This window comes from Mobula birostris, chromosome 10 (assembly GCF_030028105.1).
Source record: "Mobula birostris isolate sMobBir1 chromosome 10, sMobBir1.hap1, whole genome shotgun sequence".
Classification (NCBI taxonomy): Eukaryota; Metazoa; Chordata; class Chondrichthyes; order Myliobatiformes; family Myliobatidae; genus Mobula; species Mobula birostris.
The window spans coordinates 52,214,535-52,237,842 of record NC_092379.1 but is presented as its reverse complement, the minus strand read 5'-3'; the positions used below and the strand labels follow the sequence as shown (position 1 = coordinate 52,237,842).

At 48.1% G+C, this 23,308-nt stretch overlaps 2 protein-coding genes across 2 annotated transcripts in view; one reads left to right on the top strand and one right to left on the bottom strand.

The window, feature by feature from the left end:
* Positions 1–21,777, top strand: part of LOC140204038 (uncharacterized) — an 81,750-nt gene extending 59,973 nt beyond the window's left edge. The window contains exons 2-4 of the mRNA XM_072270288.1: positions 20,523–20,672; positions 20,757–21,005; positions 21,090–21,777. Coding sequence (XP_072126389.1) covers positions 20,523–20,672; positions 20,757–21,005; positions 21,090–21,452 — 762 coding nt within the window. The 3' untranslated portion in view covers positions 21,453–21,777. The remainder of the gene's footprint in view (positions 1–20,522; positions 20,673–20,756; positions 21,006–21,089) is intronic.
* LOC140204036 (uncharacterized) overlaps positions 1–23,308 on the bottom strand; it is a 76,722-nt gene that overhangs the window by 26,378 nt on the left and 27,036 nt on the right. The window lies entirely within an intron of this gene.

Sequence of the window (23,308 nt, the reverse complement as noted above, 5' to 3'; positions counted from 1 at the left end):
TCTCACTGTCGTCGCTGATTAACTGGACTCTGAAAGCACTCACCCATTCCTCAGTCGTACTTTATTTAACTCATGCACGAGGAGAACAGCATGACCCTCTTCACTGCACTTTTCTGGTTGGAACAGAGGAATGCCATTTTTGTACAAAATTGCCTAGAAGATGGAATGGGACAATACAGGAACTGTATATACACAGTGTTGTGCCGAACCAATTAAATTAGTACTGAAACAGCCAATCCCTTCTGCCTCTACAATGTTCTTTATCCTTCCATTTTCCTCATATTCATGTGCCTATCTAAACGTCTGAAACATCCCGAAAGTATCTGCCTCTCCCACCACATCAGGCAGCACATTCGAGACACCCACCACTCGTTGTGTGTAAAAAAAACATGCGCTGACATCTCCTTTGAACCTACTCCCTCTCACCTTAAATTCATGCCCTCTGGTATTAGACATTTCAACCCCAGGATAAAGATACTGTACGTCTATCTGTGCCTCTCATAATCTTATAAACCTGTATTAGATCCTCCAACAGCCTCCGCTGCTCCAGAAGAAGAAATAAACACGTTTGTCCAACCTTTCATGATAGCACATGCCCTCTAATCCAGGCAGCTTCCTGAGAAACCTCTTCTTTGCCCTCTCCAAAGCCTCAGCATCCTTTCTGTAATGGTGTGACCAGAACTGTATGCAATACTCCAGGTGCAGCCTAGCTAGTTTTATAAAGCTGCAACATAATTTCCTGACTTTTGAACTCAATGCCTCAATTAATGAAAGCGAGCATGCCCTATGCTTTCTTCACCACCCAATAATCTGTGCAGCCACTTTCATGGAGCAATGAGCTTGGACCTCCCCCCCCCCCCCCCAACATCCCTCTGCATATTTACATTGTTAAGGGTCTTGCCTTTAACAGTGTACTGCCTCTAGATTTGAATTATCAAGGTGTAACACTTCACATTTGGCCAGGTTAAACTCCATCTGCCATTTCTCTGCCCATATCTGCAACATCGCGCTGTATTATTTGCCAGTCTTCTCCATCATCCACAACTCCACCCTTCTTCATAACTTCTGCAAACTTGCTAACCCACCCATCTCCATTTTCACCCAGGTCATCAATCTACATCACAAACAGCAGACGTCCCTGTGGAACAGCACTAATCACAGACCTCCAGCTAGAATAAGTCCCTCTGAGCACTACCCACTGTCTTCAATGGGCAAGGCAAGCCATCCAAATGGCCAATTTGCCATTGATCCCGTGCAGTAACTTCCATACCATTGACATGAGACTCACCCATCTGTAGTTTCAAAGATTATCCCTAGTTCCCTTTATGAATAATGGAACAACATTAGTTACTCACCAGTTATCCAGGACCTTGCTGGGTAGAGACGACATGAAGATATTGGTCAAGACCCCAGCAATCTCATCTCTTGTCTCCCTTAATAACCTGGGAATATTCCATCAGACCATGGAGACTTATCCACTTAATGCTCTTCAAGAGACTCAGCACTGCCTCCTCCTCTACTTTGAAATACACCAGCATATTAATACGCTTGGCACTGATCTCCCTATCCTCACATTCTTCACCTTGGTAAATACTCATTTAGGACCCTCCACCCCTCCATCCTTTGTATCCAAGCAACTGTTCCCCCCTTTATCCTACCCACACCCTAGCAATCTTCTTGCTTCTGATGTATAGGATGTTCTTGGGATTTTCTTAATTTGACTTGCCAAGGACTTATGTTATTTTCTGGCTTCTTTATAATTCTCAGGAGCTCTGTTTGATTCTAACTTGCCAAGCATTACATACTTCTTTTCTTTCTTGACTAATTTCATCACCTCCCTCAATATTAAACATTCCCTTACCTTGCCATCCTTGTCCTTCCTTCTGACTGGAACATACCCATCCTGTACTCAGTGCAGCCGGTCTTTAAACACCCTCCATGTCAGATGTGGACTTATCCAAAAGTAGCAGTTCCCAATTAACTCTCCCTACTTCCTTCTTGATACCCTTGTAATTTGCTTTGCTCCAAATTAAGACCCCTGCAAGGTCCACACATATCCTTATCTATACCTACCTTAAAACTTCGGTTTTAGTCACTGCTCCCAAACTGTTTACCCGCTGAAGGGTTGGTCACCTGGCCAGGCTCACTACCCAACACCAGGCCTAGTCTGGCCTCTCCTCTTGTTGGACTATCTACATGTTGATTTTTAAGAAGCCCTGCCGGATGCACCCAACAAATTCTGTCCCATCAATACCTCTTGCACTGAGAAGGAAGGTCCCAGTTTATACTCAAGAAGTTGAAGTCACCCATGAGAACAACCCTATTGTTTTTACAGCTTCCCTTAATTTGCCTGCATATCTGTTCCTCAACGTCCTGGTGGTTATTGGGTGGTCTGAAGTACAATCCCATCGGAGTGATTGTACCCTTCTGATTTTTGAGTTCTACACATCTAGACTCAGTGGACAAGCCCTCCATTATGTTCCCTCCTAAGTGGAGCTGTAATATTTCCCTGATTAGTAGTACAACTCTCCTCCCCCACCCCTCTCCCATCCTCTCTATCTTTTCTAAACATTAAAACCGCGGGACTTTAATCACCCCTCTCAACCAAGTTTCATTGCTGACCTTATTCTGCCCTGTCCCACCACCTGGACCATAACTCTTCGTACCCCTCATCCATGTACTTATCCAAACTTCGCTTACGTTGAAGTAAAACCCACATCCACCACTTCTGCTGGCAGCTCGTTCCACACTCTAATCATCCTCTGAGTGAAGAGCTTCTCCTTCATGATCCCCTTAAAAATTTCACCTTTCACTCTTAACCCTTGACCTCTAGTTCCAGTCCCAGCCAACCTCAGTGGAAAAGGCTGCTTGCATTTATCCTATCTACAGCCCTCATAATTTTGTATACCTCTATCAAATCTCCCCTTAGCCTCCTACGTTCCAAAGAATAACCTATTCAATCCTTCCCTGTAACTCGGATCCTCAAGTCCTGATAACATCCTTGTAAACGTTCCCTGTACTGTTTCAATCTTATGCATATCCTTCCTGTGGGCAGGTGACCAGAACTGCTAACAGCGCTCCAAGTTAGGCCTCACCGATGTCTTATACAATTTTACCTACAGTACAAAGAGGGTGCAGTCAGCACCGCCGGTCTCTGCTCGAGTTACGTTCCAACCATTCTCATCTGTGTTGTTGGCAAGGAATATCCAACCATTGAGGACAGACCCTTACATCCTGACTCTCAGATGCCCTGCAATATTTTGGCTGGCATCACTTCCTGAGAATGTAAGGACACGAGCACAGAAGTAGAATGAGGCCATTCAGCCCATTGAGTCTGCTCTGCCATTCCATCATGGCTGATTTATTATCCCTCTCAACCCCATTCCCCTGCCTTCTCCCTTAACCTTTAATGCCCTGACTAATCAGGAACCTATCAACCTCTGCTTTAAATACACCCAATGACTTGGCTTCCACAGCTGTCTGTGGCAATGAATCCCACAACTCCCCCACTATAGGAAGTATTTTCCCCAGATCCACTCTATCTAGGCCTTTCAATAGATGATGGGGTTCAATAAAAATCCCCCCTCATTCGTCTAAATGTGAGTACGGGTCTAGAGCCCTCAAATGCTCAGAGGTTAACCCTTTCATTCCAGACACTCTCCAATGACAGCACATCCTTTCTTACATAAGGAGCCCAGAACTGCTCATGGTACTCCAAGTGCCATGACCAGTGCCTTCTAAAGCCTCAGCATTACATCCTTACCTTTATAATCTAGTCCTCTCAAAATGAATGCTAATGTTGCATTTGCCTTCATTACCACCGACTCAACCTGCTTGCTAACCTTCAGGGAGTCCTGCAACAGGACTCCTTTGCACCTCTGATTTTAAAAAAAATGATCCCCTTTTAGAAAATATTCCACATCTTTATTCCTTCTACCAATGTGCATGACCATACATTTCCCTACACTATACTCCATCCACTGATTCTTTGTCCAATCTCATAATCTAAGTCCTTCTGCATTCTCCCTGCTTCCTCAACACTACCTGCCCCTCCACCTATCTTTGTATTGTGATGGGATCCTGAATTACCCATATGAACTGTGCTCATTTACCCCTATTAATTGTGCTTTTGAAAAGAGAGAGAGAGTTACTTAACATCGATATCTTGTTTTGAAGAGACAGAGACAAAGACTAACTATTGGACTGTCACTTTAAGGCACGAAGAACTGGCTAACTTTTGGATTTCTGCTGAGTTGGAGGGAGAGATGGAACCGAACAGCTCATGAATTGCTATGGTGACTGAAGGCAGCGTGTTGATACTTCCCAAGGACATTTGCCTGCTTGTGCATTTCTTACACAGAGGGAGGAAGGAGGAGTTATTTGAGTGACAGTTGATGCTCAGCACGGGAAGATAAAATAGGAGGTCAGGTGACAGACCTCAGAGACATGTTTTGGACGCTGAATGAGCATTGTTATGCCCGCAGAAAAAGTGGGTTTTGGAGGATCGATCAGGCGGATTGATCAGTCGCTTTTGCAGTGAAAAGGAAAGGGGTTGACTGGTGGGGAGTTGTCCATGTGTCCACCCTCGCCTGGGGGATAGCTCCACCACAGAAAACCAGTACCCTTTGTTAAAGTCACAGTCGGTGACTTTCATAGGATTTCAAAGGGCAACGAGAATATCGACAGCATCAGCTCACCTGAAGACTCAAATCTCTCCCTCTCTCTCTCCATCACTACTCAACTCAATACCATGAACTGAACTGAACTGAACTTTACTCATTATCATAAGACTGTATCTTTTTACCCCTAGACTTAAAGAAGCTTGGTTTTTCATATATATATATTCCACACTTACTATTATATTTAATCATTGCTAACCTGTTTGATTTATTTACATTTATATTACTGTATTGCATAGTAACTAATAAATATTATTAGTTAATAACAATACTGGACTCCAAAGTGTTTTCCATCTCTGCTGGTTCTTTATTCCCATCACGGGGTACGTGACAGTATCATCCGCAAACTTGGCCACAAAGCCATCAATTCTGTCATCCAAATCATTGACATATAATATGATAAGAAGCCGTCCCAGCACCAACCCCTGCAGAACACCAATAGTTACCGGCAGCTAACTAGAAAAAGACCCATTTATTCCCACTGTTTGCCTCCTGCCAGGCAGCCAGTCTTCTGTCGAGGTCTTTGAAATCCAATGTACAATTTAGTCCCTGTGACAATGGGAGGGCATACCACTTTCTCTTGTTTGAGGCTGGCATGAGCGCATTCATGTATACTGAGTGGCTACTTTACACCTGTACACCTCATTAATGCAAATATATAATCAGCCCATCATCTGGTAGCAACTCAATGCATACAGACATGGTCAGTTGTTGCTCAGACCAAACATCAGAATTTGGAAGAAATTTGATTTAAGTGACTTTGCCTGTGTTATGATTGTTGGTGCCAGATGGGGTGGTTTGAGTATCTCAGAAACTGCGGATCTCCTGGGATTTTCACGCACAACAGTCTAGAGCAGGGGTTCCCAAACTGGGGTCCGTGAACCCCTTGCCAAATAGGGTTGTCCCATGGCTTTAAAAAGGTTCGGAACTCCTGGTCTAGAGTTTACAGAGAATGTTACAAGCAAAAAAAATCCAGTCAGCAGCAGTTCTGTGGGCAAAAATGAGAGGTCAGAGGAGAATGGCCAGACTGGTTCAATCTGGCAGGAAGGCGACAGAAAGTCAGTGGTGGTGTGCAGTGGAATATCTCTGAACCTTGAAGTGGATGGGCTACAGCAACAGAAGCCTACAAACATACAGTCAGTGGCCACTTTATTAGGTACAGGAGGTACTTAATAACCTGGCCACTAAGTGTATAAAGAGAGACTGGGCATACTACCAGATATTCTTCCCACAGCTACACATAACCTGGTGGGTACAACCAATATGTTATCTCATTGTTATATTATAAACAGAGCAGTTGGTATAATATATAATTAATTATTATAGAATAATATATAAATAATATATAGAATCTCACCACCGTGTGATTACTCAAATCATAGACAATGAGACTATTCAGTCCCTTAAATCTTGTCAGCACAGGGAAAGTATCCGCCTGTTCCTGGTTCCCGTTCCTGAGTTTTATTTTCCTTTCAGAAGTTTTTTTAAAAATTCCCCTTCTTAACACTACTATTATAATTCGTCGCTATTAAAATAAATTCCTTGAATTGGTACATTTACCAGTTTTTATATGAGGGCGATCATTGCAGCACCTAGGAAACACCTGAGCTCTGCCCTCTGTGAGGAGAGAGGGCTTGGGGGGGGAGGGAGGAGGAAGGAAATGGATGGAGACTTGAACCAGAGGCAGTGTCTCGCGGTAAGGGAGCCGCAGGGATGGCAAGACAGCATCAGACACTCGCCGGGAGGAACTCAGCAGCTCGAACAGCATCGGTGGGAGGAAAGGAATTGTGAACATTTCAGGCGAGCCCCGCAGCGTTACAGAGAGTGCAGAGGGGAGCAGTGCGGAAAGGAGAGGAGAAGGGAAGGTGAACGGGAGCCTGTGACTGCTGAAATTAAAGGGGTTTGTGCATTTTGAGGTGACACTCTGAACTTCAGAACGGTATGAGGCTCTACCAATTCAACGAACCTCAATTCATCCTCTGCTGCTCATCTGCTGAATCATACCCGTTCGCTATTTCTGCGTTTATTATTTTTTTCCTCAGATACTGCCTGATCTGTTGATTTTTCCAAACATGTCAGTTTTATGCTCTTTTATTTTATTAGCACTGAGGTTCATAATCATATACAATCTGCACAATAAACACAAATAAACAAAAATACACAGTAAACATGACAAATTTCTTTCGGCATATACACCCCTGTCTCTAGGCAGTCCCGATAAAGTTCGACACAAGTTAAGATGGGCGTTAATTATCAGTACAATGAAGGTGCTGAATGTGCTCCCTCCAAAAAGAGATCATTTCAAACACAGGAAGTTTTCGATTGGCCTCTGCTTCAGGGCTATAAAATCAATGTCAATGGCGGACTAAATACCCAGAATACTGCGTGATTCAGAAATCATGGCATGGTTGAAACGCAAACAGGACTGGCACAGGGCAGGGAGTGCTGGGTTTAAGCGGCCCGAGAGCGATTGTTAGCGGAGCCAGAGTGTCCGAATTGTTTGCAGAAGCAGGGAACTCCTCTTGTACCCGAGTAGCCGTTGACTGCCTGGACACAGGGAATTCTGAGCAGTTAGGGGAGTGACAAACCTGAATTTCAGTTTAGATCAGTGTGAGGTGATGTATATTGGTAAGTCAGGTCAGTGTAGGATTTCTACTGTGCATGATAGTGCACATTTCGTTGAAAGCGCCTTAAAAGGTCACATGGTGGGAAAAGCATTTCGCACGGATGGTGACGAAGGCATTGGACGTGCTGTTCTTCATCTGTCGGGGCACTGAGTACAGGAATTGGGAGATTATGCTGCAAGCGCTGACAAGATTTCTGAGGGTGATGCCAGGCCAGGTATGTGGGAGAATGAGGGGCGATGTACAGAGATGTTTTAAAATTGTGAGTGGTATAGATAAGGTGAGATGGTAACAGTCTACACCGGAATAGGGGAGTTCACGGTGGGGGCTTTGTGTACATCACTGGGAGGGAGACTCGCTTCAGCACTGGGGAGAGAAAATGTTTCCAATCCCATGGATGAAAAATCCAGGAAGTTACTTCATCGCGCAGATCACAGGCCTTTCGGCCCATTGGACCATGCTGACCAGGTGACCACCCAATTTCCTGCATTCAGCCCAGATCCCTCTTTGCCCGGCCCCTCCATGTACCTACCCAGGTGTTCCTACCTGCCTCAACCACTTCCTCTGTGTGAAAAAGCTCCCTTTTAAATATTACTCCTCTCACTCTAGCCTATGCCCCCTTGCTTTGGACTCCCCAATCTTATCAAACCTCTCATAATTTAAAATATTTTTATAAGGTTGCCCCTCACTCTCCTCATTTCCAAGACCTGGACTAGCCAACCTCACTCTATAACTCAGGCCTTCTACCAATCCAGGCAACATCCTGGTAAAACTTCTCTGCACATCTTCCTGTTTAACTACATCCTTCCTATGACACCTGTGTACAGTTTTGGTCACCGTGTCGTAGGAAGGAGGTAGTTAAACTGGTGCATGTCCAGAAAAGTTTTATGACCCTGCCTCTCCTTTCCCCCTCACCTCTTCGTACTGCCTGTCTTCCCTTGAGACACTCGATCCTGACCCAGAAATGGAGACCAACCCCTTTGCCTGATTCTATAGAAAGGATGCAGAGGAGATTTACAAGGCCCCTATCCTCAGTGCCCTGACTGATGAAGGCCAGCATGCTAAAGGCCTTTCTCACCACCCAGTCTATGTGAGGTGGCCACTTTCAACAAACTATGCACTTGTACTCCAATGTTGCTTCATTCCATTACACTCCCTCGTGCCCTACCAGTCATCATGCATCCTGCGCTGGCCCCAGCATTTTACAAAATGCACCAACTCACACTTGTCTGTACTGAAGTCCATTTGCTACTCCAGGTCCATCTCTCTAACAACCAACATTCAAAGCTCAAAGTAAATTTATTATCAAAGTGCAGATATATCATCACATACAACCCTGAGATTCATTTTCAGCATATCTATCGAATAGTAACTATAACAGGATCAGTGAAAGATCACCCAGAGTGCAGAAGACAACAAACTGTGCAATTGCAAATATAAATAAATAGCAATAAATAATGAGAACATGAAATAACAAGGCAAAGAGTCCTTAATGTGAGATCATTGGTTGTGGGAACATCTCAATGGATTGGCAACTGAGTGTCCCCTTTGTTCAAGAGCCTGATGGCTGAGGGGCGTAACTGCTCTTGATGGTGTGGTGATGTGACTCCTGAGGCTCCTGTACCTTCTACGTGATGGCATGAACATTGACTTCTCTAACCTCCGTTAATGCCCCACCTCCCCTTCATACCCCATCCGTTATTTATTTATCTTTTATTATTATATATTTTTTTCTCTCTCTCCTTTTTCTCCCTCTGTCCCTCTCACTATACTCCTTGCCCATCCTCTGGGCTTCCCCCCTTTCTTTCCATCCCATGATCCTCTCGTATCCCTTTTGCCAATCAGCTGTCCAGCTCTTGGCTCCATCCCTCCCCCTCCTGTCTTCTCCTATCATTTCGGATCTCCCCCTCCCCCTCCCACTTTCAGATCTCTTACTATCTCTTTCAGTTAGTCTTGACGAAGGGTCTCGGCCCAAAACGTTGACTGTACCTCTTCCTACAGATGCTGCCTGGCCTGCTGCATTCACCAGCAATTTTTATGTGTGTTGCTTGAAATTCCAGCACCTGCAGATTTCCTCATGTTTGAGCAAGAAAAGAGCATGGCCTGGGTGGTGAATTTGAAGTGGATAGGCTACAGCAGCAGAAGATCACGAACGTACACACAGAGGGCACTTTATTAGGTACAGGAGTGTAAATCAGGACCAAACACTGAGAGTGAGTGACCATCAAGTTTTAACCCTAGTCATCCATCACCCGAAGAACAAGATAAAATTAAAGTTTCCAACAAGCGGGACGATTTCTGGAACTGGAGCTACAAATTCAACCGCTTTGCCTCGTATTGAGCTATCACAACAACTGTCACGTCATCACCAGGCAGAGTTGCCAGTCGGAAGAGAAAATTGACCTGACCATGAGACAGTAAGAGTTAGGCTGTTTGTCCTGTTGAATCTGCTCTACTAACAGATGAGGCAACTGTTATGTTCCACAAGCAAACATCCCAGTGTTCCAACTAGAAACGATCTCTCTGGGCACAGCAAAGACAAGCTATCATGGACAGATTGTTTCCTGTATGTATGGTAGGCAGCTTGTATGTAACGTGCCATTGCATTATGTCGTCTCTGCCTCTGTCAACTAAGAGTACAATATACTGCAAATTACTGAGCATATTGTGGTCAGCAAAAATCATGGTCAAGACAGCCTACTTTAAAGGCTCCACCTGGGAGAGCAAAGTTGGAATGGGCACCATCCACGGACAGAATTCACATTTGCGAAGAGGAGAGAATCCTAGACTCCGAGACCCCAGCAAATACGTCTGTGACTGTAACAGGTGTAACAGGAAGTGTTTGGAAGGGGAACATAGAGTTAGAGGCTGTTAAGCATTGTGGTATGTGTGTGGGGGGGGGGCTCTGTGTGTCGTGCGTGCGTGTGTGTGTGGCTGTGTTCTGTGTGTGTGTGTGTGTGTGTGTGTGTGTGTGGCTGTGTTCTGTGTGTGTGTGTGTGTGTGTGTGTGTGTGTGTATGTGTGGGGCTCTATGTGTCGTGTGTGTGTGGCTGTGTTGTGTGTGTGTGTGTGTGTGTGTGTGTGTGTCTGTGTGTTTGTGGCTGTGTTCTGTGTGTGTGTGTGTGGCTGTGTTCTGTGTGTGTGTGTGTGTGTGTGTGGCTGTGTTCTGTGTGTGTGTGTGTGGCTGTGTTCTGTGTGTGTGTGTGTGTGTGTGTGTGTGTGGCTGTGTTCTGTGTGTGTGTGTGTGTTCTGTGTATGTGTGTGTGTGTGTTCTGTGTGTGTGTGTGTGTGTGTATGTGTGTGTTCTGTGTGTGTGTGTGTGTGTGTATGTGTGTGTGTGTGTGTTCTGTGTGTGTGTGTGTGTATGTGTGTGTGTGTGTTCTGTGTGTGTGTGTGTGTGTGTGTGTTCTGTGTGTGTGTGTGTATGTGTGTGTGTGTGTGTTCTGTGTGTGTGTGTGTGTGTGTGTATGTGTGTGTGTGTGTGTGTGTGTGTGTGTTCTGTGTGTGTGTGTGTGTGTGTGTGTGTGTTCTGTGTGTGTGTGTGTGTGGCTGTGTGTGTGTGTGTGTGTGTGTGTGTGTGTGTGTGTGTGTGTGGCTGTGTGTGTGTGTGTATGATTAAACTGCCTCTACTCTCAGGAGTTTGCACAGATTTGCATGTCATCTACAACTTGGACAAACTTCTACAGATGCACAGAGGAGAGTATCCAAACCATTTGTATCACGGCCTGGTATGAGAACACCAAGGCCCAGGAACAGAAACATCAGCCCAGTCCAGTTCATCACAGGCAAAGCCCTCCCCACCATTGAGCACATTTACGAGGAGCACTGCCACAAGAGAGCAGCATCCATCATCAAGGACCCCCACCATCCAGGCCCTGATCTCCTCTCACTACTACTACCGGGCAGGATGTACAGGAGCCTTAAGTCCCACACCACCAGGTTGAGGAACAGTTATATTCTACAACCATCAGGCTCCTGAACCTGATAACTTCACTCACCTCAACTCTGAACTGATTCCACAACCTACAGACCGACCGTCAATGGCTTTACAACTCCTTCTCTCAGTGGTTCTTCGTCAATACAGTTTGTCTTCTTTCGCACATTGCTTGTTTTGTCAGTCTATGTTCACGTACAGTTTTTCATAAATTCTATTGTATGTCTTTATCTTCCTGTAAATGAATCTCAAGTTAGCACATGGTAACAATCGATATTTCATTAATCAATTGACCTTGACTTTGCCACCAGGACTAGACTCGTGTCATTCGCTTTGCCTCAGAACTATGAAGTAAATCACACAGAAAGCATAGGAGCGACAGCTTTTACCTCCCAGCCACCTACCTGTCTCTGACCTCCACCTTTCCTCTCCTAGCTCCACCTACCTGTTATCTCCCACCTCCCCGGTTCCAACAAGCACCTCCCAGACCCTGCCTCTCCTTCCCCCCTCACCTCTTTGTACTACTGCCTGTCTTCCCTCGAGATGCTCAGTCCTGAGGCAGGACCTTGCCCCAGAAACGGAGGCCGACCCCTCTTCCTGCTTCTCTGAGCTCCCCCAGCTGACAGTAAGCTGCTAGAGGAACTCAGCAAGGCAGCCACCATGCCAACGACTGCATTGCCGCTGCCTCATTAACTTTATCACTTTCTGCCCCTCCTTAAATAGACGCAGACCATTTCTCACCCCCCTCTCTCTCTTTTCTGGATACCTGTCCCCTTCCCAACAACCAAATAACTGACATTCCTTTCTCTCCATGCCTCCATCTCTACCACATCTGCTCTCAAGATGGGACTTTCCATCGCAGGGTATTAGAAGTATACTTGTTTTTCAAGATACAGAGTTTCCACCACACTAGGCGTTCCAAACCTTTTTTTATGCCATGGAGCCCTACCATTAACCAAGGATTTCACAAACCCAGTTTGGGGACTCCTATGCTATGCTGTGACTGACAAAAATCTCACTCAGGTTTAGAAACAGAGAAACAGAGAAAATATCCAGCACAATACAGGCCCTTTGGACCAAAAAGCTGTGCCGAAAACGTACATACCTTAGAAATTACCTAGGGTTAACCATAGCCCTCTATTTTTCTAAGGTACGTGTACTTATCCAGGAGTCTCTTAAAAGACCCTATTGTATCTGCCTCCACCACCGTCACCCTCAGCCCATTCCATGCACTCACCACTCTCTGAGTAAAAAACTTACCCCTGACATCTCCTCTGTACCTTCTTCCAGGCACCTTCAAACTGTGCCCTCTTGTGCTAGCCATTTCAGCCCTGGGGAAAAGCATCTGACTATCAATGCCTCTCATCATTTTATACACCTCTATCAGATCACCGCTCATCCTCCGCCACTCCAAGGAGAAAAGGCCGAGTTCACTCAACCTATTCTCATAAGGCATGCTCCCCAATCCAGGCAACATCCTTGTAAATCTCCTCTGCACCCTTTCTATGGTTTCCACATCCTTCCAGTAGTGAGGTGACCAGAACTGAGCACAGTACTCCAAGTGGGGTCTGACCAGGGTCCTATATAGCTGCAACATTACCTCTCGGCTCTTGAACTCAATCCCACGATTGATGAAGGCCAATGCACCATATGCCTTCTCAACCACAGAGTCAACCTGCATAGCAGCTTTGAGTGTCCTATGGACTCGGATCCCTCTGATCCTCCACACTGCCAAGAGTCTTACCATTAATACTATATTCTGCCATCATATTTGACCTACCAAAATGAACCACCTCACACTTATCTGGGTTGAACTCCATCTGCCACTTCTCAGCCCAGTTCTCGAGGTTCTGCCTTTTGTTCCAGTTTCAACTCCCCCTGCAGCCCGTTTCTCATCCAGTTTCACCCCCCACCCACCACCACTGGTTTCATTTTCCCACCGTGATGATTATCAGACTCCAGCCCTGTATGGCCCAGCACGACATTTATAATTATTTATTATTGAGATACCGAGCAGGAAAGGCCCTTCCTGCCCTTTGAGCCGTGCTGCCCACCAACCCCGCCCTGATTTAACCCTAGCCTAATCATGGGACAATTTACAATGACAAATTAGCCTACCAAGCTGTACCTCTTTGCACTGGTGGGACGAAACCGGCCACCCGAAGGGATTCCACGCCATCACAGGGAGAAGGAACAGAACTCTGTATCTGTACTACTCCACTCTGTGCTCTGCTCCTGTCCACCCGTACGGTACCTTGCTCCTGATGCGGCGAAACGGTCTGTATGGATAGCATGCACGGCGTTCCACCGTACCTCTGTGCACGAGGCAAAGATAAGACAAAGGAGCAGAATTCGGCCATTCAGTCCATCAAGTGTGTTCTGTCATTCCATCATGGCTGATTTATTATCCCTCTCAACCCCATTCTCCTGCCTTCTCCCCGTAGCCTTTAACACCCTTACTAATCAAGAACCTATCAATCTCTGCTTCAAATGGCTTGCCGTCCACAGCCATCTGTGGCAATCAGTTCCACAGATTCACCATGTTCTGGCTGAAGAAATTCCTCCTTGTCTCTGCACTAGAGGGATGTCCCTCTATTCTGAGGGACTGCCCCACTACTGGAAACATCCTCTCCACATCCACACTATCTGCAACTTTCAATATTCAATAATAAAACAATTTTCTAAATTTACCTTTTGTGTCTTGAATTATGTCCTTCCAGCCTCTGTCTCCCTTTCCACCCTCCAGCTGGCTCCATCCTCTCTTCTTATTTTCTTTTTCTCTCCCCTTACCTGTTCCTATCTATAGCACCCACCGGCCACTTCAACACAATTCCATATTCCCCACACTGCCCTCCTCAACCTGGTTCCACCAATCACCTGCTGGTTCATTGCATCAACCCTCCCTCTCTACTAGTTCTATGATGAAGTTGTATAAGACATTGGCGAGCCCTAATTTGGAGTATTGTGTGCAGTTTTGGTCACCTGCCTACAGGAAAGATGTAAACAAGGTTGAAAGAACGCAGAGAAAATTTACAAGGATGTTGCCGGGTCTGGAGGACCTGAGTTATAAGGAAAGATTGAATAAGTTGGGACTGTATTCTTCAGAATGCAGAAGATTGAGAGGAGATTAGACAGAGGTATACAAAATTATGAGGGGGTATAGATAGGGTAAATGCAAGCAGACTTTTCCCACTGAGGTTGGGTGGGACTACAACCAGAGGTCATGGGTTAAGGGTGGAAGGTGAAAAGCTTAAGGGGAACATGAGGGGGAATTTCTTCACTCAGAGGGTCCTCAGAGGGTGGAGTGAGTTGCCAGCTTGATTTCAACATTTAAGAGAAGTTTGGATAGGTACATGGATGGTAGGGGTACAGAAGGCAAGGGTCCCGGTGCAGGTGAATGGGAGTAAGCAGTTTAAATGGTTTCAGCACGGACTAGATGGGCCAAAGGGCCTGTTTCTCTGTTGTACTTCCCTATGGCAATCCTTCCTCTATGCCCTCAGTCCTGAGCGATACACACAAAATGCTGGTGGAACACAGCATCTGTGAAGGGGAAGAAACAGTCGATGTTTCGGGCCAAGACACCTCATCAGGACTGGAAAGGAAGGGGGCAGAACCCAGAATTTGGGACAGCATCCTGGCGTAGTGACATTGCAGTGCCACTAACCCTAGTTTGGGACTGCCAGTGTCCGTAAGGAGTTAGGAAGTTCTGTCCCAACTGCTTGGGTTTTCTCCTGGTGCTCCAGTTTCCTCCCACATTCCAAAGGCATATGGGTTCGTGAGCTAATTGGTTACATGGGTGCAATTGGGCGGCGCGGGCTCTAATTAAGAATGAGAAGATGGTGGGGGGAAGGAGCACATGCTGACAGGTGATAGGTGAAGCCAGGTGAGGGGATAGGTTTTGACCCAGCATCAGGAGCTCTCAGTCCTAACACTGAGTCTCGATCGTTAGTATTGACCATCCCTCACCCCTGACTCCATGGATGCTGAGTTTTTTCCAGGAATTCTTTTACTCCAGGTTCCAGCACCTGTCACCCCTAGTGTCTCCAAGTGCCTTCCGTGGTGTGAAACTATCCACAGGATTCCCGTTTGAAATAACCCCCTGCCCATGATGTCTTCTGTGCCTTGTTGTGTCACAGTACCTCTTCCTAGCCATTGGGTTTCTTGCACCCAGTCCGCCGGAGCAGGCTTCGCATGCCAAGACGGGCACGTCCCTATCTACCTGCCGGCTGCCCTCTCCCGGTGTAGCCTGCATGTCGGAGCGGTGTACGGGGGTGTGGCCACTGTCACAAGCAAACAGCTACTTGGAGCCACAGGCGAGAGCTGAGTGTCCAGTGGGGACCAGAGGTGAGTGAGCTGCCCCAGAATGGACACGACAAGCCCCTTCACCGGAGGTGCTGCCCCTCCCGGGGGCCGGGGGTGTTACATAACATAATCAAAATAAACAACAAAGTCAACATAATGACAGGAATGCAAGATTAGGAGAGAAAATAGAAATATAGTCTGACGTACTGTTCAGGTTTTCTCCCCCCCTCCTCCATCTCTCCTGATCATTATTCAATCTTTCTCTTTTTTTCCATCCCCCAGCTCTCCTTTCTCCCACCCCCATGCCTCCTGGTTCCATTCGCCCACTGCGCACACACACGGTTCACCCACAGGCTCCCTCCCTCTCCTGTAGGGTTCTGGTTACATCAGGATGCTCTTGCAGTCGTCCCCTCAAAGCTAATCAAAAAGCTTCAAGATCCTGATCTTGTGCAGATGGATCCCGGATTTCCTCACTCGCAGACCGCAGTCAGTTTGGATTAGTACAACATCACCACCACAGTCTCCATCAGCACAGGTGCACCACAGGGCTGTGTGCTTATCCCCTGCTCTACTCGCTTTACGCTCATGACTGTGTGGCCAAGCACAGCTCCAATGCCATATTCATGGTTGCCGACGACACCACTGTCAACGGTCAAATCAAGGGAGAGAGATTGAAAATCTGGCTGGGTGCTGCCAGAACAACAACCTCTCACTCAATGTCAGCAAGACCAAGGAGCTGATTAGAGACTTCAGGAGGAGAGATCTGAAGCCCCTGAGCCAGTTGTCATCGGACGATCAGAGGCCGAGAAGGTTAGCAACTTCACATTCCAGCACACAAGTGCCATTATGAAGAGAGCACGACAGCGCCTCCACTTCCTCAGAAGTTTGCAAAAATTTGGCATGGCATCTAAAACTTTGACAAACTTCTATACATGTGTAGTGAAGACTATATTGACTGGCTACATCAAAGCCTGTTATCCTACAAAAAGCAGTGAATATGGCCCAGTCCATCATGGGTAAACCCCTCTCCGCCTTTGAGCACGTCTACATGGAGTGCTGTCACTTGAAAGCAGCTTCCCTCATTGTGGACCCCCCACCCCCACCCCATCCAGGCCATGCTCTCGTCTCGCTCCTGCCATCAGGAAGGAGGTACAGGAGCCTCAGGACTCACATCACCAGGTTCAGGAACAGTTATTTCCCCTCAACCATTATGCTCCTGCACCACTTCACTCACCCTATCACTGAACTGTTCCCACAACCTACAGACTCACCTTCAGCTCATATTCTCACTGTACATTGTTTATTTACTATTATTTCTTTTTTTCTTTGTATTTGCAATTTGTTGTCTTTTGCACATGGTCTGTCTTTTTTGGTGATTGGATTACGGGTTTTGGGTTTACTGAGAATGCCCGCAAGAAAACAAATCTCAGGGTTGTATATGGTGATCTATATGTACTTCGATAATAAATTTACTTTGAATTTTTCCACCTGCCTTTCACCCCTTCCCTAACCACAAACAAGAGAAAATCTGCAGATGTTGGAAATCCGAGTAACACACACACACACACACAAAATACTGGAGGAACTCAACAGGGCAGACAACATTTAGGACAAGAGTTCCTCCAGCAATTTTGTGTGTGTTACCCCTTCACTAATGTTCCCTTTGTCATTTCCTTATCAGAGTCCAGCCCTTTGGGTCCCTGCTCATCTCCCTCCAGCAGCTGTATCCGCGCTTCACAGTCCTCTCCACCCTCCCTCCCCTCTCTCTCGCTCTCTCTCTCTCTGTTTGTCATCAATTTGCACGATTCAGACTGCCAACCGCACCTCCCCAGCCTAGCTCGATCGGCGCATCACCCCTCCTCAGTCCGCCAATCACCTCGGGCTCCAGCATCGCCACCCTCTCTACACAGGCCGGCTGCCCGCTCCACCCCCCAGTCCTGACGTAGTTTCGACCCGAACTGTCAACAGTTCCGTCGGTCCCAGAGGCGCCGTTCATCCCGGCGTTGCTGTAGACTCCAGCATCTGCCGTCTCCAGCCTTTTCCTCCGGCGGCCCGCTTTTTGCCCCCAGTTTTCTCATCCCAAGGACGCGACCCTCCGCATGCAGTCGGGTAAGAGCGGGTGTGTGGATGCTCTGCCTTTGGCCCCGAGGTGTTGCGAGGAGAGTTGGTACGGGTTGCAAAAACATGTCATGCCATACTGGGGAAGTACAGTACCTGCTCTCCCTCCCCTCCCCCGCTTCTCCCTACACCTCCTCCCTTTATCCACCTCCAACCCCCTGTCCCAGGGATTGAGCACGAAACATCGATTGTCCCTCAGCTGTCTGACCCCCTGCCCTCTTTTCCAACTCGCACAAGTCTCCCGGGTTGCGTGTCAATGGAATCAGTGGGGCGCGTTACGGAGGGCGAAGTCGGTAATAGGTCGCAAGCCAGGGCACCTTATTGAGAAGTGGGTGAATGAAAGTTTCAGTTGCTGCAAGGGGACAAAGAGCGGATCCCTGACGGGGAGAGGTCAGCGTGGCTGGCTGCTGAGAAGGTTAATCTGCCTGCCGGAAGGTTTCAGAGTGGCGAGACAGGAAGCGAACAAAAGAGAGCGGTCGGAGCTGTGGCTGAAAGCCGAAACCCTGGCGTCGCCTTTGATTGTTTTCTAAAATACCCTGGCCTCATCCCCACTGGTTCCCGGGGTTTTTTTCCAGCATTTCCCCTCATTATTCTGGACACAAATGGCATTTTAACACCAGCAGACGCACTTCTCCCGTTAACCCGTGAAAATAAAGCCCTCCCCCATTGCCGGAAACTCCCTCCCTGCGAATAAATTCGCAACTCAGCTAAACTCATGTTTAATGTCATCTGGCACACACGTTCCTCTAGACCACGGTGCACGCACAGCACAGAAAACAATATATTGTTACAAATATGCCAATAAAATATTATTCAAATGCATATGAAGAGCACAGCACAGGTAAACAGTAAACAGCTCGCTCTCCTAGTGAGAAGAGCTCGGTGGTATTAGGCTCACAGTCAGGGAAGAAACTGTTACCCAGTCCGGTAGGCCTTGTCCTGGTACACCTGTTCCTCCTTCCGGGCGCTAGAGGCGCCAAGAGATTGTGGGATGGGTGGCGGGGATCCTCGACAATGCTTTGGGACCCTTGTCTGCAACGTCACAAATGGGGGTGTGGGTGGGGGCCGGACACCCCCGATGATCCTCTCAGCGAGTTTGACCATCCCCAGAAGGGCCTTGCATTTTCTGTACAATGTACAGAACCAGAACGCCTCGATGGTGCTCCTGTAGACAGTGGTTAGAATGGGGGTGGGTTTCCTTGCCCACCTCACTCCCAGGAAGCGTAGACGCTGCTGTGCCTTCTTGATTAACGGGGAGATGTAATAAGACCATAAGACACAGGAGCAGAATTAGGCCATTCAGCCCATCGAATCTGCTGCGCCATTCCATCATGGCTGATTCCGGATCCCACTCAACCTCATACACCTGCCTTCTCGCCATATCCTTTGATGCCCTGACCGATCAGCTTCTGCTTTAAATATACCCACGGACTTGGCCTCCACCGCAGTCTATGGTAGAGCATTCCACAGATTCACCACTCTCAGGCCAAAATAATTCCACCCTACCTCTGTTCTAAACGGTCGCCCCTCAACTCTGAGGCTGTGCCTTTTAGTTCGGGACACCCCCACCATAGGAGACATTCTCTCCATATCCAACGTATCTAGTCCTTTCAATACTCAGTAGGTTTCAATGAAATACCCCTCATTCTACTAAATTCCGGTGAGTACAGGCCCAAAGCTGCCAAACACTCCTCATATGTTAACCTCTTCATTCCCAGAATCATCCTCATGAACCTCCTCTGGACTCTCTCCAATAACAACACATCTTCCTGAGATACGGGGCCCAAAACTGTTGACAATACTCCAAGAGCAGCTTAATTAGTGTCTAATAAAGCCTCAGCATTATCACCTCGCTTTTATTCCCCTTGAAATAAATGCCAACATTGCATTTGCCTTCTTTACCCCAGACTGAACCTGCAAATTAACAGGTTGTGGGTCCAGGTTGCATTGTCCACTATGTGTGCACGAAGGAATGTTTGTGAGATCCGAGTTTGGCGTGCTCCTGTGAAAGGAGCCAGAGTGAGATCTCTCACTCCTCACTGGGGCTTCCGCTCGGCGTTCGGACTCAGGGCTCCAGAGTTCATTATTCAGATCGGAGTAACAATGGTGCCTGGCTCGGCTCACTGAAGGAACTGGAATTCTCTCTTATTGTGGTTCTGTCCCCAGTGATGCTGTTTCTAAATTCATTTTTCTTTTTATAGGGATCAACAAGCGGAGGATTTGTGCATGTGTGGGAATGTTACATCGGAATTTCAGCGTGGGTTGGTTGACCGGAGCCTGCTTGTCTTCGATGACTGAATGGAAGACGAGATGCCCGTTTTATTTCTGACGGGACATTAGAGGCGCACGGTGACCAGTAGGAAAATGAGACTCACACCCCTGAATGAGAGCGTTTAAGAGCCCAGACCGTGGAGGGAGCCTCGGCGCGTTACGCAGACAGAGAGGGGAGCAATACTGGCTGCAGTAGGGAGAAACCAAATGTGTTGGTTGAATATTTTACCAATATTAGCAACATTGAAAAATAAAGAATTCTCCATCTCAGCCGGAAACAGTTTTGTATCTGAATTGGAGCTCCCGCTTTTCTGATCGTTTTCGAGCACCGTTGATCCGCACAGGGTGTTCGATACTTCGAGTGTGAGAAGCATTCGAGATGTCACTCGACCCGGTAACAGAGGCGCAAGCTTACGTCGGACAGAGTCTCATTGCCCGCTCTGAGCGTGGGGAGGGATTCGAGGATTCAACCCCGCTGCTAATGCACCAGGTATCTCAGATCGGGGAGGGGACTCTCAGCGGCCTGGTAGGCGGGAAACTGTTCGGCCACTCATCGGAGCTGCTGGGACCGCAGCAGGGTCCCGCCGGGGAGAAGCCGTTCGCCTGCCCCGTGTGCGGGAAGGGATTCGCTCAGTCATCGCTGCTGCTCAGGCACCAGCAGGTTCACAGTGGGGAGAGGCCGTTCACCTGCTCTGCGTGTGGGAAGGGATTCACCTCCTCGTCCCACCTGCTGCGGCACCAGCAGGTCCACACCAGGGAGCGCTCCTTCACCTGCCCCAGGTGCGGGAAAGGGTTGACCAGCTCCTCCCACCTGCTGAGACACGAGCAGGTTCACACCGGGGAGCGGCCGTACACCTGCTGCGTGTGCGGGAAGGGCTTCACGTGCTCCTGGCACTTGGTGAGGCACCAGGAAGTCCACAGCGGCGAGAGTTCCTACACGTGTTCCAAGTGCGGGAAGGGGTTCACTCGCTCGTCGCACCTCCTGAGACACCAGCGAGTTCACTCGAGCGAGACGCCGTTTGCGTGCTCGCGGTGTGGCAAGGCGTTCCCGGACCCATCCCAGCTGCTGGTGCACCAGGCATCGCACGCCAGAGGGAGGGCCTTCATCTGCTCCGTGTGCAAAAAGACGTTTATTTCCCCGTCCCAGCTGCAGAACCACCAGCGGGTCCACACCGGGGAGAGGCCGTTCACCTGCTCCGAGTGCGGGAAGGGCTTCACGCAGTCGTCCTACCTGGTCAACCACCAGCGAATTCACACCGGCGAGAAGCCGTTCACCTGCTCCGAGTGCGGCAAGGGCTTCACGCGGTCGTTCAACCTGGTGACCCACCGGCGGGTTCACTCCGGGGAGAGGCCGTTCACCTGTCCCGAGTGCGGGAAGGGCTTCACGCAGTCGTCCCACCTGCTGAAACACCAGTACGTTCACACCGGGGAGAGGCCGTTCACCTGCTCCGAGTGCGGCAAGGGGTACGTTCAGTCATCCCAACTGTTGAAGCACCAACAAATTCACAATGCAAACTTCCAGTGAGTTCCACGTTGGGTGTCTGGACGCAAGTGACTGCCTCTGTTGGATTCTGCCGTTCCTCAACCTCAGGACTTGCACCTTGTCGTTTGACATGGTCGGTAGCTGGTTCTACCCTGAGATCCTCTCCATGCCTTGTGGCGCCGTTTCGTTAGCATTTGTCCGTTTTTTACGAGGCTGAATATCCAGCTCGACGCTCGACCCAGCACAGATGGAAAGCGTGGATGGAGCCGGCCGGATTTTGAGCTCGGGACCACTCCCCTCGAAGTGGCCAGCATACTACTGATGTTAGGAAACTCTTATAACTAATTCTCGATCTGTGGACAAATAAATGAGTTTTGTTTTAAACCTTGTACCCCATGCCCTTATTGCGTCCAGTTGTCAGCCCCCAGCACCCCCCCCCCCGCCGGTCTCTGCCAGGTTATCTGTTTATTGAGTTACAGTGTGGAGTTGTCCATTCCGGCCCCTCGAACCACACCCCCCAGCAACCCCAACCGAACCGAGTCCCGTGACAATTCACAACGACCAGCCGGTACATCTTTGGCCTGTGGGAGCAAACCCACGCGGTCACGGGGAGAACGTACAAACTCCTTACAGGCAGCGCAGGAATTGAACCCAGGTCGCTGGTACTGTAGAGCGTGTGCTGACCGCTTCGCCACCGTGCCTCTGATACTGCTTCTTCTTCTTCTTCTTGTTTTACGGCGGTTGGCACCCAGCTTAATGGTGCAGTACTGCCACCTTCTGTCCGGAGTGTGCAATAGACTTACATTCTAAATCCCTTCACCCAATCTCTCTCTCTCTCTCTCTCTCACACACACACACACACACACACACATTTTATCCTCCCATCTTTGGCCATCCTAGTACCCTATTCCTGCTTATCCATCATATCCTACATAAGAAAAACCCCTGTAGCCCGTGCCTCTGATACATATTCAATTTTATTGGCTCAGATACCCCGGTCCTCCGAAACATCTTGGCTAGAGCCACTTCCTGCGATTGAGCATAACACAAGTACATAGTGTATAGTTCATTCCATCCGTTCTTGGAGTTGGTCCTGTGATGTTTCCCTAGTTTGACGTCTGGGATAAGGGCAGTGGACTATAGGGGGAGACCAGCAATGTTCTCCCGACAGAGACGATATGACCCGCTGTCTTTTTACAATACTTTCTTTGATTACTACAAGCAGGCCAGTCAATGATGATATATTTAATTGCATCATCTGACGGTTGAATCACATTGTAGACGGGAGATAGCACAGGAAGAGGCTATTCAGGACAAAGAATTTTTTTTACTTGTTCCACACAGTCATAGGAGTCACTGTAAGGACAACCCAGCTAATTTCGTTTTAAAACAATCTGCTGGAGGTACTCAGCAGGTCAGTCGTGGAGCACCACTGCACAGAAGAAAGCCCTTCGGCCCATCTAGTCCATGCCGAGCTATTAATCTTTCTGGTTCCCATCAACCATAGCCCTCCCATCCCTGTATGTACCCAACTGCTCTTCAAGTTGAAATTGTACCCAGATCCACCACATCCGCTGGCAGCTCATTCCACACTCCAGCCTTCCTCCGAGTAAAGAGGTTTCCCCTCGTGTTCCTCTAACATACTCCTCCATTTCCACTGGTCAAGCAGTGTCTGTGGAAAGAAAGGGGTTGCAGACACTTTCCTAAACCCTTCGTTGATACGAAGAGCGGAGAGGTGAGAGGAGGGGTTGGTGACACAGGAGCATGAGGGCATCAGTGGGCTGAGGAGAGGAATACGATCACAGGCAGGTTGTGCCCAGTAGGGGAGGGGAGGGTGGAGGTGGGAGAGGCTGGTAGTTACATGAGCAGTGGACCAACACACAAAATACTCGAGGAAG